The sequence below is a fragment of the Stomoxys calcitrans genome, chromosome 4, assembly GCF_963082655.1.
Source record: "Stomoxys calcitrans chromosome 4, idStoCalc2.1, whole genome shotgun sequence".
In the NCBI taxonomy this organism is placed as follows: Eukaryota; Metazoa; Arthropoda; class Insecta; order Diptera; family Muscidae; genus Stomoxys; species Stomoxys calcitrans.
In genome coordinates, this window is record NC_081555.1 from 90,503,352 (window position 1) to 90,520,316 (window position 16,965).

The following is a 16,965-nucleotide window of genomic DNA, read 5'->3' on the forward strand; positions in this document are numbered from 1 at the left end:
CACAGTAGTGGTGTAGGGTATAAAAAGTCCACTAATAGTTTATCAATATCACCCATGGTGGATGATATATAGGATTTGGTCCTGCCTAACTTAACGCGCTTTCACTCGTTGCTTCTGTTTGTTTTCTAAAGCTATTGGGTTGCCCAAAAAGTAATTGCGGATTTTTCATATAGTCGGCTTTGAAAAATCTTTTCACAGCTTGTGACTCTGTACTTGCATTCTTTCTTCTGTCATTTATCAGCTGTTACTTTTAGCTTGCTTTAGAAAAAATGCATTTACTTTCTTTTAAAAAATCCGCAATTACTTTTTGGGCAATAAATTAGAACAAAAATGAATAAATTTTGCATTGACTATGCTATACTTATCACTAAACTCCTTAGCATTTTATTAAAAAAAAAACTTCAATTTATTCCATTTAACAACTCTTTACAACTTCAGCACAAGCCTCAGTGTATCCCTGGAATTGCTTGCCCATATTGGTAATGGCTGGCAATAAGATATTCACACCGGTATCGGTTTCGTCTCCTCTATTGGCAACCTTTTGTATGGCAGCACCCATAACACCGGGAATTTGTCCAAGAATTTCTGGATTTGGATTGGCTACCAGGCAAACTAAGGTTTCGCCCAGAACCTGCAAAGCTTTACCCAATTCTCCAAGATTACTTTGCTGGCCAGTTGGGCAATAACTTGTAGCTGCTCCACATGTGCTGTCGATGGCTTGCAAACTAGCTGCCGTATCACCAATCAATACTTGAAGTAGTCCAGCCAATTTCTCTTGGGTTAATTCACCTTTGCCCTTCTCCTTGACACCGGCCAAGGTGGTATCAAATGTGGCTTGAGACTTGGCAATTATATCGGCATCGTCCACATGATCAGCCAGACATATGGTGTTAATGCCCACTTTGACCAAGCCTTTGCCAGCCTGAGAGATAAACTCAAAAGGTTTTGGTTCCTCAGCGTGGACAAGGCAAAGGGCTAAGAGCAGAAATAAAGCTAAGAGTAAAAAATAAACAAAATTTATAACAAGAGTTAGTATTTTTGTTTTGTTTTATTATTACCTGAGATTTTATTGCTAGCCATTTTTCAGTCTTCTTTTCCTATAAATAGACGAGTTATACTGAGCTCATCTTTTATAAATTGCCTTCTTTTATAGTTATCGGTATGTCTGAGGGGATTTTTTTTTTAGGTTTGATTAGTTCAAAAAAATTAGCATTTGACTTGATTGCATAAAAATCGCCTTTAATGTGTTACTGTTTTATATGCATGTCAACATTAAAACTGCCCCATGTGACATGTGACATTCATGGACCACAAATCGACATTGTTTATAAAATTTTGGCAACAATCTATGATAAGTCAGTCATTTCGATTAAGAAATTTGATAAGTAGGGAAAAAATTAGAAATTACAATTATGTTGGATTGGTTTTATGTTTACGAAAATAGATTGAATGCAAAAAACATCGCATCAAGTTTAGAGCGGGTTTGGAACTTTGGAAACTCACCAAAATAGATTCTGCCAAACCGGGCAAAATCTGAGCTTCTAGAGGCCGTTGAAGACTAATCGAGAGACATTTAAATTGGGGCTATATCGGAGAGATTTGGATCCTACTTAGGATGATTGTAAGAGAGCACTACGTGCAAAATGTCAGCTGAATTTGATAACAATTGTGGCATTTAGTGGTTTTATTGGGAGATTTCCCAGGTTAAATGCCGATTTGGACTGTATATAGCACGCATGTTTGTAACAGAACACTAAGTGCATCCAAAGAACACCGTATTATCTGCCAAGTCTGATGAAAATTGCACCTTTTTAAGGCAAAAATCCATGTCGAAGTAATCATTTGCTAGCTGAACTGGGCGCGCTCCGCTGCGCTGCCCCTTCTTTTAATATATATGATACAAAATTATCCTGTGAATATTTTTGTTCGACAATGGTATATATGTACATACTAGCTGAACCGGGCCCGCTCCGCTGCGCCTTCTTTTACTTTATATGCAACAAAATTATCCTGTGAATATTTATTTCCGACAATTAAAAATCTTTTAGTGAAATTCCATGCTAACTTGACTAACAGTTTAACAATATATTGGGTTGCCCAAAAAGTAATTGCGGATTTTTTAAAAGAAAGTAAATGCATTTTTAATAAAACTTAGAATGAACTTTAATCAAATATACTTTTTTTACACTTTTTTTCTAAACCAAGCTAAAAAACCAAGGGGTAATGGCCTAAATACATGGTCCTACATTTGGATATCAACTTCGTATTCTACTCCCAAATACCTTTATTTGAGCCTCACATTGCGATGGTCACTAAAAAATGGCTGTTTGTGTGGTATTTTGGGAATACCAGATAATTGGTCCCGAAAATGGGTATCAATTCCTGCTCTACCTTAGTTTTCATTTAAGCTCCACATTGACATGGTGAGTAAATATGCCCGATATAGGGGTGTTTTTGGCGATTGGGGTGGTCCCTCAAACACTATGCCCTGAAAATATATCAGCAACCTGCTCTATTCTCATATACTTGAATCCCATATTGCCTTTGGCCTCAATTGAATATCAAATTCGTTTTCTAATCTCAAATACCATTCACTTAAACCCCTTATTGAAAAAGCCAGCAAATATGTCCAGTTTTGGTTATGGGCCCTAAAAACTATGAATATTTAGTTCCACTCTCTTTAATACCCAAATTGTCTTGGTGAGTAAATACGTCCTATTTAGGGGTTTTTATGGTGGTGGGACGTCCCCTAGACAGTTGGCCCCTAATTTTGATATCAGACACGTGGTCTACTCCCACATACCTTTAATTTGAGCATCATATTTCCATAGTCGGCAAACATGACCGGCTTGGGGGGTGTTTTTAGGAATGAGCGGCCACTCAGTGAGGTGGCCTTGAAAAAATATATAGGATTCGTGTTCTACTCTAAAAACCCCCTTATTTGAGCCTCATATTGCAATAGTCAGCAAATACTTCCTAGTTGGGTGGTGTTGGGGTGGCCCGTAAACACTTTTCCCGAATATTGATATCAGATTCGTGTTTTACTCCCAAAGACCTTTCATTTGAGCCCCATATTGCTATGGTCGTAAAAAGTGCCCTTGGGGGGATTTTTTGAGGTAGAGGAGGCCTCCCAAACACTTGTTCCCGTATTTGGATATCAGATTCGAATTATACACTTAAATACGTTTTATTTAAGCCCCATATTCCCATGGTCAGTAAATAAGTCCTGTTTGGGGGGTGTTTTGGGAAAGGGGGGGGGACCCCCAGAAACGTGGTCCCACATTTGGATATCAGATTCGTATTCTACTCGCAAATATCTATCATTTTAGTCCCATATTGCCATGGTCGGTAAATATGTCTGATATAGGGGTTTTTTTGGGGGTTGGGGTGGTTCCCCTAGCACTTGGTCCGACAATTGGATATCAAATATGTTTTCTTATCCTAAATACCATTCATTTGAGTCCCATATTGTCGTGATTGGTGTAAATATATGTTTGGTAGGTTTTAGGGTGGGGCGGCCCCCCATCCGAAATTGGAATACCAACTTTTTATTTTTAGGGTACTATATGAGAGTACCCAAAATTTCGCTTAAATCCCAATACGCATCTCCAAGGCCTGGCGTTTCTGAAAATTAGGGTAAGGGGGAGGGTCCCCCCCCCTCCCCCGTTCAGATATCAAAAAATGTAGTACCCTATTTTCACCACGGGATCATTATGCACCATCTGTGAAAATTTTAAGAAAATCGGTTGAGCCGTTTCTGAGTCTATAAGGAACACACAAACATACAAACAATCAAACCTACAAACAAACACAAATTCATTTTTATACCCTCCACCATAGAATGGGGGGTATACTAATTTCGTTATTCTACTACTCGTCTGAGACCCCATAAAGTATATATATTCTTGATCGTCGCGGCATTTTATGTCGATCTAGCCATGTCCGTCCGTCTGTCCGTCCGTCCGTCTGTCCGTCCGTCCGTCTGTCGGTCGAAGCACGCTAACTTCCGAAGGAGTAAAGCTAGCCGCTTGAAATTTTGCATAAATACCACTTATTAAAGTAGGTCGGTTGGTATAGCAAATGGGCCATATCGGTCCATGTTTTGATATAGCTGCCATATAAACCGACCTTGGGTCTTGACTTCTTGAGCCTCTAGAGTGCGCAATTCTTATCCGATTGGAATGAAATTTTGCACGACGTGTTTTGTTATGATATCCAACAACTGTGCCTAGTATGGTTCAAATCGGTCCATAACCTGATATAGCTGTCATATAAACCGATCTTGGGTCTTGACTTCTTGAGCTTTTAGAGGGCGCAATTCTTATCCGATTTGAATGAAATTTTGCATGACGTATTTTGTTATGATATTCAACAACTCTGACAAGTATGGTTCAAATCAGTCCATAACCTGATATAGCTGTCATATATACCGATCTTGGGTCTAGACTTCTTGAGCCTCTAGAGGGCGCAATTCTTATCCGATTGGAATGAAATTTAGCATGACGTATTTTGCTATGATATCCAACAACTGTGCCTAGTATGGTTCAAATCGGTCCATAACCTGATATAGCTGTCATATATACCGATCTTGGTTCTAGACTTCTTGAGCCTCTAGAGGGCGCAATTCTTATCTGATTGGAATGAAATTTTGCATGACGTATTTTGTTATGATATACAACAACTGTGCCGAGTATGGTTCAAATCGGTCTATAACGTGATATAGCTGCCATATAAACCGATCTTGGGTCTTGACTTCTTGAGCCTCTAGAGTGCGTAATTCTTATCCGATTGAAATGAAATTTTGCACAACGTGTTTTGTTGTGATATCCAACAACTGTGCCAAGTATGGTTCAAATCGGTTCATAACCTTATATAGCTGTCATATAAACCGATCTTGGGTCTTGACTTCTTGAGCCACTAGAGGGCGCAATTCTTATCCGATTTGGCTGAAATTTTGTACGACGGATCCTCCCATGACCATCAACATACCTGTTTATTATGGTCTAAATCGGTCTATAGCCCGATACAGCTCCCATATAAATCGGTCTCTCTATTTAACTTCTTGAGCCACCTCTTATTCGAATTGGCTGACATTTTTCACAGGCCTCCAACATATAATTTAATTGTGATCCAAACCAGACTATATCTTGATATCGCTCTAATAGCAGAGAAAATTTTTTCTTATATCCTTTTTTGCCTAAGAAGAGATGCCGGGAAAAGAACTCGACAAATGCGATCCATGGTGGAGGGTATATAAGATTCGGCCCGGCCGAACTTAGCACGCTTTTACTTGTTATATATAAGATGTGACCATTGATTTTGCCTTGTCAAAAATGAACTTTTGGCTGCACAAAATAACAAAATTCGAACTTAGCAAATAATAAAAAATCAATTCCCCTCAAAGCAATAATCAACGTTATTTAGATTTTTATTAAACCTCAGATATCAAGTTCGCAAGTTTCAGCCACACAAATCAAATAAGCTTCATTTAAAAATTTACAGTTAACATGGTTGTGCGACATTTGCACAAGTGGTACTCAAAGACTGGAATCCCACAGCGATTTCAATAATTTCTGGCAAGATAATACCAACCGAAGTTATGGAGTCACCTTTATGGTTTGCCACTTTCTGTATGGCATTGCCAATAATGACGGGCACCGTTGCAAGGTGCTCTGGATTGGGATTGGCAGTTAAACATTCGAAGGTGGAACCCAATGTTATCAAAGCTTTACCCAATGCTGCCATGGTGGCTGCCTGAGGGGGAGGATCCGATTCGGGACAATAATTTGCAGCATTACTACATGCAGGATCCACAACTTTTGCGGCAGCCGAAGTGTCATGGACAAGAATTTTTAGCAAGGTGCCAAATTTCTCTTCTGTCAAAGGTCCATCCACACTGGTCTTAATGCCGTTCACAGTGGTGTCATAAACTTTGTAAGCCTTCGAGAGAATTTCAGCATCATTTCCATGTACACTATGGCATAGAGCGGTTTTTCCCAACACATTTATATCCTTGGCTACTTGGCTTAAAAACTCCAGCTGATTTGGAGCATCAGCTTTGGTCATGTGAAGACATGATAGCAGGAGTAGAACTAAGGGAATAGAAACGTGTTTTTATTTTATTTTTTATTTTAAATTTTATCTCAAATACCTGCGGATGCTGTGCGCAAATACATCTGACTGACCATCTTGTATGGCTAGTAGTTAATCTTAATGCGAGAAACGATGATCTTGCACTATATAAAATCAAAGCTTTCGGTTTCATAACCCATACAACTTGTTTTGCTGGTATGTTGATAAGAAATTTTAAAGATATGAAATTTGAATTTATTCAATGAAGAAGTAAAAAAAAAACAATTATACAAACATTGAAGCTACATTTGCGTCACTAATAGCTTCAAGTATTGCAATTTGGCAAAATACTTTTATTGAATAATTGGGATTTTTAAATTACACTTTGTTTGTTAGTATGTCCGTGGTTTCAGACTCCAGTAAAATTTGGCTTTTTCATAATTTGATATCCGATGGGACATTCCTTCATCCCGGACATTCCTTCATCGCTTAATTTTCAAGAACGCCATATGTCAGATATGGTAGCACCGAATTAAACGAAATTTAGAAACAAGAATTTGTTAAATAACTTTTTTGCCAAACAGCCTGGTAAAAGAATATATTCTGTTTGAGGGTGGGATGGACCCCAGGGATTTTGTTCCGAAAATGAGTATCAATTTCCCGAAAATCAATCAATTTAAACATGAAATAGCTTTTATATATAAAAAAGGTCTTTTCAGGTGGGGCAGGCACATGGCACTTAAATTGGATACAAAATTCGTTTTTTTTCTCTCAAGCACCTTTCGTTTGAGCTCCATATTGTCGTGATTGGTCTATATACCCATTTGAGTTTTGGACCGCCCCCGAGTCACCAGACCCCAACATTAGAACCCATGTTTTCTTGACTGTGAGAGTGTAAACAAAATTTCGAACGAATCGCATTACCAATCTCCGAGATCAGGTGGTTTTGAAAATTAGGGTAATGAGAAGTACTTTTTGAGGGAGGGATGGCACTCAGACATTTCGAATTAAATATGGATATCAAATTCGAGCTGCACTCCCAAATCCATTTAATGTGAGCCCCATATTGCCATGGTCAGTAAATATGAAATGTATGGAGGGTGTTTTGGGGCGGGGGCGACCAACGACACTTTTCCCTGAGAATATATATAGAATTCGTTCTTTACTCCCAAATACCGTTGATTTGAGCTCCATATGGCCATAATCGGAAATGAAGTTCAATTAAGAGTGCGCTTAAGGGCGTGCCTCCAAAACTTTATATCAAGTTCGTTTTCTAGTCTCCCATATTGTCCTAATGGGTCAATCAACCTATTTGACTTAGGAAAGAGAAGCGCCACCTAAACATGAACACAAATTTTAATGCCATATTTGTAATCTACTCCAAAATAACTTCCATTTGGGGAAACTTGGGGGTGGGGCAACCTTCCATTACTTGGACCTAATTTTTTATGCCATATATGTAATCTCCTGTCGAATACTGTTCACTTGAGGCCCATATTGACATGAACGTCGAGTATATCTGTTTAGAGGAGTTTTTGGGTTGGGCTGGGTACTTGGACCCAAAGTTTAATACTATATTCATTTGATACCCATATTGTGCCATCGATCCACTTTTGATTTTGGATATCGTTGTTGGGGTTGGGGGGAGGCCCCTATCTGATATCTAAAAATTATAAACCCTAAGTTTCCTTCCAGACAAACTTACACAATCTGTGAAAATTTTAAGAAAATCGGTTCAGCCGTTTTCGATTCTACGTAAGAAACAAACAACCGAGTCCCATATAGTCATGATGGTTTATATACCCATTTAAGGCGTTTTTGGGGGGTAGGGTTACCCCCTATATTTCGATCTGATTTTGTATGGCATATTCGTAGACTACTCCCGAATACCTTTCATTTGAGGCCCATATTGACATGAACGCCTAATATGTCTGTTTGGGGGAATTTTGTGGTTCGGGCGGCCCGATGGGTACTTAGACCCAAATTTTAATACCATATTCGTATTCTATTTTCCAATACCTTTCATTTGATACCCGATCGGTCCACTTTTGATTTTGGGTTAAGGGGGAGGGCCCGCCCCCTTTCGAAATCAACAAATTAAAAAACCTATTTCTTTTTTTTCTAACCATATTCGCAATCGAGTCCAGAATTCCCTTTATTTGAGTCCCATATTGTCATGCTCGACATTTAAGCTTATTTTAAATTTTATTATGAAATTCGTACTCTACTCTTCAATACCTTTCATTTGAATCCCATATTGTCCCGATCGGTGCACTTTTATTTTTGGGTAGCACTTTTGGGGTAAGGGGGAGGGTCCGCCCCCTCCCGATATCAAAATATTATATTGCCTATGTTTCCTTCCAGACCAACCTACACAATCTGTGAAAATTTCAAGGTAATCGGTTCAGCCGTTTTTGAGTCTAGACGGATCAAACAAACACAAATTGAATTTTATATATAAGATGGTCCCAAGTAACTGGAGGCCGATCCATCCAAATGCTTTGGGGTCGCCCCCTACAGTGCATATCCAAAACACATATTGGACGAACGGGAAAAAATGACTCAAACCAAAAGGCCTTTGGAAGAAAGAGAGAGTGAGGGGGAGAGATTGAGATGGTGGGATGAGTGGATTGGAGATAGAGAGACAGAGAGTATGAATGTTAATATTAGAGACAAAGTGTCCAGGAGCCACACGACTCCCAAAAAATCCTCCCATTGAATATGTTGACTGGCCGAGGAAGTATAGGACTCAATTGGAAGGGATTTGACCTTCAAACTAGTACACATGTGATAATAATATTTGGAATAAAATAAAACAAAACCACAAAAGAACATGTAGGCCTAGAGATAAAATGGTTCTCAAAATTTCGGTCTTTAAGGGTTGAGTACAAATGCGAAAACAACATGGAAAAGCGTGCTGGGTCGGCCGGGTCGAATCTTATGTACCCTGGTATTTCTTTATAGGAAAGCAGAGGGTAATGAATATGAAGTTCTATGCTATTGGAGCTACACCCAGAGAAAATTTGATACTAAACGTGTTCATTTTAGTACCATACGGTATTGATAGTAAAACAACACCGTATGATACAAAAACAATACCGGATAATAGTATGGATGAAACATAAAATTATTAGTACCGTTTGGTACTAGCCTTAGCACCGAACTGGTATTGGTTTTAGAACCAATCTGCTGTTGGTTTTAGTTCCGAAACGTTATTGGTTTATTGTACCATTTAATGAACAAAAAAAACCATTGAAAATAATTTTAAACGTATTTTGTATTTAGTAAAAGTGTGCTAAGGTCGGCCGGGCGTAATCTTCTTCTATTGTATCAAAATTATTGGTTGCCCAAAAAGTAATTGCGGATTTTTCATATAGTCGGCGTTGACAAATTTTTTCACAGCTTGTGACTCTGTAATTGCATTCTTTCTTCTGTCAGTTATCAGCTGTTACTTTTAGCTTGCTTTAGAAAAAAAGTATATTTGATAAAAGCTCATTCTAAGTTTTAATAAAAATGCATTTATTGTACTTTCTTTTAAAAAATCCGCAATTACTTTTTGGGCAACCCAATAAATTGTTGAGCTTTGTTTGTTTATTTATTTCAGAAACGGCTAAATCGATTTTCATGAAATTTTCACAGAGGTTAGTGTTTAGGTCCCCGGTTAAAATATGGTACTACATTTTTTGATATTTAAATATCACTATTTTCAAAAATGCCAGATGTCGGAGATGCTTGCACCGATTTAAGCGAAATTTTGTATGCTACCCCAAAAATAAAATTTTTGGGTCAAATAATTTGGGGGGACGCCCCATCCCAAAACACACCCGGATGGACATGTTTAACGATTGGGACTATATGGGTATCCAATAAAAAGTATTTAAGAGTGGAGTACGAATATGGTATACAAAGTGTTCAGGGGAGTCCCCCACCCCCAAAACACCCACCAACAGGACTCTTGCACCACTTTAAGTAATATGGGTATCAAATGAAAGGTATGTAAAAGTAGAGTACAAATCTGACATAAAAATTTATTCCTTGGTATTTGAGTGGCCTCTCCACCCACCAAAACACCCCGCACCGACATGTTTACCGATGAGGACAATATGAGTATCAAACGAAAGGTATTTAAGCGTAGAGTACCAACTTGAACTACAAATTTCGCTCAAAGTGTTCGAGGGGGTTCCCACCCCACAAATAACCCCCAACGGAACTGTATCACCACTTTGGGCAATGTGGGTATGAAATGAAAGGTATTTAAAAGTAGAGTAAGAATCTCATATAAAAATTTATTCCTTGGTATCAGAGGCGCTTCTCCAACCCCCAAAACTCCCCCGGCATGGCTTATTTCTCAATTGGGACTGTATGGATATCAAATGAAAATTGTTTGGTAGTTTCGTACTCATCTGTTATATGAATTTGGTCCAAGGTGTCTACGGGGCCTCCCCAACCCCAATAACCCCTTAATCGGGCATAAATGTCCAACGTCACAAAATGAGAATCATATGAAACGTCTTTGGGAGTTGACTACGAATCTGATATGCATATTTGGGATAGAGTCTAGGACCGGCCCACACCCTAAATAAAGATAGGTCTATGTCAGTAGAGTTCGAATCTAATGTTGATATAAGGATTCAAGAATCTCATCCAGCCGTCCTGCCGTTCAGCAGGACATGTATATCGCAACAATAAAGGACTAAAATTAATTGTCTTTTGGGTCTTAGCGTCCGAGGGAGCGACCATCTCTTCAATGCTGTGATGAGAAGCTTAGTTGTGAGCTATCGGGCGCGTTCACTGCACTGGCAGCCGCGGACAATCAGCCGGGCGGCACAGGCTATTGCACAAATACTGAGTGCCTATGATGCTCGATATGACAAGGCAAATTAATGGCGCCTTTAAATAAACAATGGCCAACCTATTCCCGCGGCGATCGGTCATTTGGATCGGAAAGAGCTTGCTCACTTACAGCAGCTTGACGAGGAATGCCACCTCCACATGAAAATGTGGCTACAACAGCACCAACGACCTAGAATATATTGTACTCAACTCAAAGGATGTGTCAGAGTGCAATCCCTCTCCCCTATCCTACCCAAAAAAAAAAAAAATAATAAAAATAATACAATATATGAAGACCGATCAGTATAGAATAGGACAGGATAGACAAATTAGGATAGACACAGAAGGACCTACGGATCTTTAAAAATTTCATTTTTCAAAGCTTCCCAAGTGGTAGCTTTGAAAAATGATTTAGAATGTAGATAACCAAAGCAACAAAAAAATTGTGTGGATATGAACGAGACCCGTTACCCTGAATATCTTGATAGCCATCTTCAAATGCTTGATATAATAGGGCCAAAAAAAATAGTGTTCTAGCAAAATACTGATGTTATTTCAGGGTCCGCCCCCTAAACTCCCTTTAAACCGGCCATGTTTGCCTACTATGGCAATAAATAATAGGTATTTGATAGTAGAAAATGAATTTCATATCCAAATTTGAAGCCAAGTGTTTGGGATCGTCTCACCCCATAAACTCCCCCTAAACCGATGGCTATTTGGGCTGAAATGAAAGAAATATGAGAGTGGAGCACGATGCTGTATTTTTCACCCCATAAACTCCCCCTAAACCAATGGATATTGGGGCTCAAATAAAAGAAATGTGAGAGTAGAGCACGATGCTGATATTTTTCAGAGCTTAGTGCGTGGGTGGCCGTCTTACCCTAAATACCCCTTAAAGTGGACATATTTGCGGATTATGACAATAAGGACTCAAATCAGATATCTGCTTTATGCCCAAGTGTTTCAGGGACGCCTCATCTTAACTTTCGCAGCAAGGATTTTCTTATGACTCCCGGCATTGCAGGTGAATTTTGTAGAAATCGGTTCAGATTTAGATATGCTCTCATATATATATATATATATCGCCCGATTTTGACTCTTGGAGCCACGGAAAGCGCATTTATTGACGAATCTTCCCAAAACTTTGCACAACGCTTTCCTCGACGACTTCCACAATATCTATAAAGTTTGCTCGATTCAGATTTAGATATAGCTCCCATATATATATTCGTCCGATATGAAGTAAAATTGCAAAATGGTAATTTGTTAACCGATTCTCTCGAAATTTGGCAGGAAGGATTTTCTTATATCGCCCGATTTTCGCTTCTAGAGCCACTGCAAGCCCATTTTTTGATCAATCTTGCCAATATTTTGCACAACGCTTTTCTCGACGAGTACCACTTTATCTGAGAACTTTGCTCGAAATCGGTTTAGAGCTAGATATACCTCCCATATATATGTTCGTCCAATTTTGCGTTATTTGCAATAATGTTGTCATTTGTGAACCGTAGAACATATATGCTCGAAATGGGATACGGATTGTTTAATAACCCATCGGAAAACATCCGGCGAGCTCCATCAAAATTGTTTCAGAATTAGATATAGCTCCCATTTTGTACCTACAGGGTAGGTGTAGGGTGTTATAATGTCGGCACCGCCCGACTTTTGCCTTTCCTTACTGGTTCGATTTAAATTTGTATACTTACTTTTACCCGCCACTGTATGAAATTCCCTATTAATTTATTTCACCCAGTTATGCAACAGGTAATTTATTTGTTCATTTTTAATAATTTATGCTTATCATATGTCACATCACAAAACCAAAACCAGTAGTTGAATAGTGTCATTCACACTTATATGCAAATCACTGGAGGGTCTTCTCTATTCTAAAATTTAATATTTAATGGTAAATCGCAGATGAAGACTAGTTTTAGCAAATAACGCAAATTTTTGCATAAATATAAAATGTTTGGTTTTTGTCTATTGATTTATAATAATAATAAAAAAATAGGGTAAATGTGGATCCATCAAATAAGGTGACATCAAATTCTTCTACTCCTTAATGGTAAACTAGTAAGGAAAGACAAAAGTCGGGAGATCCCGTCTATATAATACCCTTCGTCACCGAATCAATATACATACTACTTTCAATACTTAAAATCTATGTTGAAATCTAGTCAGACTTTAATTTCGCATACCTATTGAAAATCGGAATCTGATAATAAATGCGACCTGTACCTTGATTACAAGAATATATGGGCAGACAGACAGACAGACGGATATAGCTAAATCGAATCAGGAAGTGATTCTAAGCCGATCGATATACTTATCGATGGGTCAAGCTCTTCTCCTTCTTAGCGTTGCAAACAAATGCAAAAAGTTATAATACCCTGTACCACAGTGGTGGTGTAGGGTATAAAAAATCAATTAAATATACTAACTAACACTAAGCAGCTCAACGGAAAACAAACGCAGCAGTGAATATTAATAGCCTGCAATACCACTATGGTGTAGAGTCCATATAGCCCTGGTAATTTGTCAGTCCATCTCTACGTTTTTTCCTCCTACCACTGTATGCTGGCGTCATATTCTCCTCATATTCTTTTAAGAGTAAGAATGAACGTAATTGATTTTGTTGATGAGGAGTTCTACATGTTTATACATTAAAGGCTGCGTGTGAAAATTTATCCATGAACATTTCAAGGGAAAACTTCTCACCAGGATTCGAGACCATCGTTCAGTGTCATAAGCGTATATGCTTACCTCTGCGCTACGATGGCCTCCTTTATGGTGCAGTAGCCAAACTTTAAAACCTTGTACGAAATTGTCGACAAACTAAAAAATTTTCTTGAAAATTTTATTCTCCATTTTTTTATTGTCAAAGCCATGTCCCTCTCTTCGTTACCTAAGATAAAATGTCTTCCAAACTACCTATTTGGTTTCTCGTGTTTTGATCAGGCGACAGCCATGTGGCCGTGTGAATCCTTCGATGGTCGAATCTGGTGCTGGTAACTACCTTGTTCTTTGCCGCGGCGAAGTCTTTTAGCCTTAATCCATTTTCATATATGTTTTCCGACTGTCGGGCCAAAGATTTTTTCCGGTCCTATTTTCGCATTCAAATATCCCAGAACGATTTTAATATCATTGCCAGGACAGCGGTCATAATCTCCGTACCGAATTTAGTCCAAACCAGACCATATTTAGATGTAGCTACTATGGGTGTATAAATAATGTATTTTTCGTCAGATTATGACGGAATGTGGTTTACATATAAACCTCGAGGTGGTGGGTGTCCAAAGTTCAGCCCGGCCGAACTACTGCCTTTTTATACCCACCTCCATAGGACGGGGGTATACAAATCTAGTCATTCCGTTTGTAACACCTCGAAATGTTGATCTGAGACCCCATAAAGTATATATATATTCTGAGTCGATCTAGCTATGTCCGTCCGTCTGGCGAAATCACGATAGCGGTCGAAAGCACAGATACTTAAAATTGATATAGGTCGTTGGGCATTGCAAATGGGCCATATCGGTTCAGATTTGGATAGAACTCCCATATAAACCGATCTCCCGATTTGACTTCTTGAGCCCCTACGAGCCGCGATTTTTATCCGATTTAGCTGAAGTTTTGCAAATGGTGTTCCGTTATGTCTGTTAACAATTGTGCCAGCTCCATATAAACCGATCCTCCGACTTGACTACTTGAGCCCTTACGAGCTGCGATTTTTATCCGATTTGGCTGAAACTTTGCATATAGTGTTCTGTTATAGCTCTCAACAAATGTGTCAAGTACGGTCCAAATCGGTCTAAAACCTTAAATAGCTTCCATATAAACCGATCTCCCGATTTGAAATCTTTAGACCCTGGAAGCCTCAATTTTTGTCTGATTTGGCTGAAATTTTGCATGCGGTATTCTGCAACGACTTCCAATAACTGTGCCAAGTACAGTCCAAATCAGTCTATAACCTGATATAGCTCCCATACAATCGGTTCCACGAATATCCTAATTCGGTTCCTAAAAGCTTAATTTTGTGGTTGACCAGAAGTTTGGTAAGTAGAATAAAATTATGCCCTTCAACTAAATTTATTTTGTATAAATTTTTAACGCAACCATGGTGGTGGGTTCCCAAGATTCGGACGGCTGAATTCAGCACGCTTTAAATTTTTAGTTGTTAATCTTCTTCGTGTTTTTATAGTAATTTCTTCAAGTTTGTCGGGTGATGCGCTACTAACCCGACGCCTCAACCCATGTTTATATCCACCACCGAAGAATGAGGGTATATTCATTTTATCATTCCGTTTGCAACACACCGAAAAATCTATTTCCGACCCTATAAAGTATATATCTAGACATGTCCGTCTGTCTGTTGAAATCACGCTACAGTCTTTATAAATGGAGATATTGTGCTGAAACTTTGCACAGATTCTTTTTTGTCCATAATCAGGTTAAGTTGAAGATGGGCTATATCGGACTATATCTTGATATAGCCCCCATATAGACCGATCCTCCGATTTAGGGTATAAGGCCCATACAAGCCACATTTATTATCCGATTTTGCTGAAATTTGGGACAGTGAGTTGTGTTGGGCTCTTCGACATCCCTCTGCAAAATGGCCCAGATCGGTTCAGGTTTGCATATAGCTGCCATATAGACCGATCTGCCGATTTACGATCTTAGGCTCATAAAAGCCAAATTTATAATCCGATGTCGCCGAAATTTGGGACAGTGAGTTGTGTTAGACCCTTCGACATCCTTCAAGTTGGCTCAATTTGGCCCAGATTTGGATACAGCTGCCATAGATTCAGATCTCTCGATTTAAGGTATTGGACCCATAAAAAGCGTATTTATTGTCCGATTTTCCCTAAATTTGAGACAGTGGGTTGTGTTAAGCCAGTTGACATCCTTCCTCAATTTGGCCCAGATCGGTCCATATTTGGATATAGCTGCCATATTGACCGATCTGTCGATTTTAGGTTTTGGGCCCATAAAAATTTGGGACAGTGAGTGTAGTTATGCCCCTCGACATCTTCCTGGAATATGGCACAAATCGGTCCAAATTTGGATATAGCTGCCATATAGACTTTTCTCTCGATTTCAGTTTTCGGGCCCATAAAAGGCGATTTTATTATCCGTTTTCGCTGAAATTTAGGACTGTGAGCTATGTTAGGCCCTTCGATATCCTTGTTCGATTTGGCCCAGATCGGTCCATATTTGGATATAGCTGCCATATAGACCGATCTTTCGATTTTAATTCTTGAAATGGCATATTTAAAATCCGATATCGCTGAAATTTGACAGTGACTTATGTTAGGCTTTTCGACATCCGTGTCATATGGTTCAGATCGGTCTATTTTTGGATGTGGCAACCAAAAAGACTAATATTTTTTTTCTAGAAAATTGAACAATGATTTGTACTTTTAAGACTTCTCAATATCCGTGTCGAATTTGGTCCAAATCGGACCATATTTCGATAAAGCTGCTATAGCTGCAAAAATTTTGCATTTTTCACCGGTTTCTGATGAAAGGTGGTTTACATATATACCCGTGGTGGTGGGTAGCCAAAGTTCCGCCCGTCCGAACTTAACGTCTTTTTACTTGTGTTTATACCCTCCACCATAGGATGGTGGAGGGTATACTAATTTCGTCATTCTATTTGTAACTACTCGAAATATTCATCTGAGACCCCATAAAGTATATATATTCTTGATCGTCACGACATTTTATGTCGATGTAGCCATGTCCGTCCGTCTGTCGGTCGAAAGCACGCTTACTTCCGAACGAGTAAAGCTAGCAGCTTGAAATTTTGCACAAATACTTCTTATTAGTGTAGGTCGGTTAGTATTGTAAATGGGCCATATCGGTACATGTTTTGATATAGCTGCCATATAAACCGATCTTGGGTCTTGACTTCTTGAGCCTCTAGAGTGCGCAATACTTATCCGATTGGAATGAAATTTTGCACGACGTGTGTTGTTATGATATCCAACAATTGTACCAAGTATGGTTCAAATCGGTCCATAACCTGATATAGCTATCATATAAACCGATCTTGGGTCT

At 38.9% G+C, this 16,965-nt stretch overlaps 1 protein-coding gene across 1 annotated transcript; it reads right to left on the minus strand.

Annotated features, from left to right (window-relative positions):
• Window positions 1–5,502: 5,502 nt before the first annotated feature.
• On the minus strand, window positions 5,503–6,208 carry LOC106082884 (uncharacterized). The gene is made up of 2 exons (XM_013245625.2): window positions 6,152–6,208; window positions 5,503–6,092 (listed from the first exon to the last, which is right to left on the minus strand). The coding sequence occupies exons 1-2, from the start codon at window positions 6,186–6,188 to the stop codon at window positions 5,503–5,505; spliced, it is 627 nt and encodes a 208-aa protein (XP_013101079.2). The 5' UTR covers window positions 6,189–6,208.
• Window positions 6,209–16,965: the final 10,757 nt, after the last annotated feature.

What these genes read in the sequence shown, in the direction of transcription:
- LOC106082884 (XM_013245625.2), bottom strand. Translation starts at nt 6,188, where the DNA reads ATGGTCAGTCAGATGTATTTGCGCACAGCATCCGCAG. An exon ending in TTTGCGCACAGCATCCGCAG is followed by an intron (nt 6,093 to 6,151) that starts GTATTTGAGATA and finishes CTATTCCCTTAG; the next exon opens with TTCTACTCCTGCTATCATGT.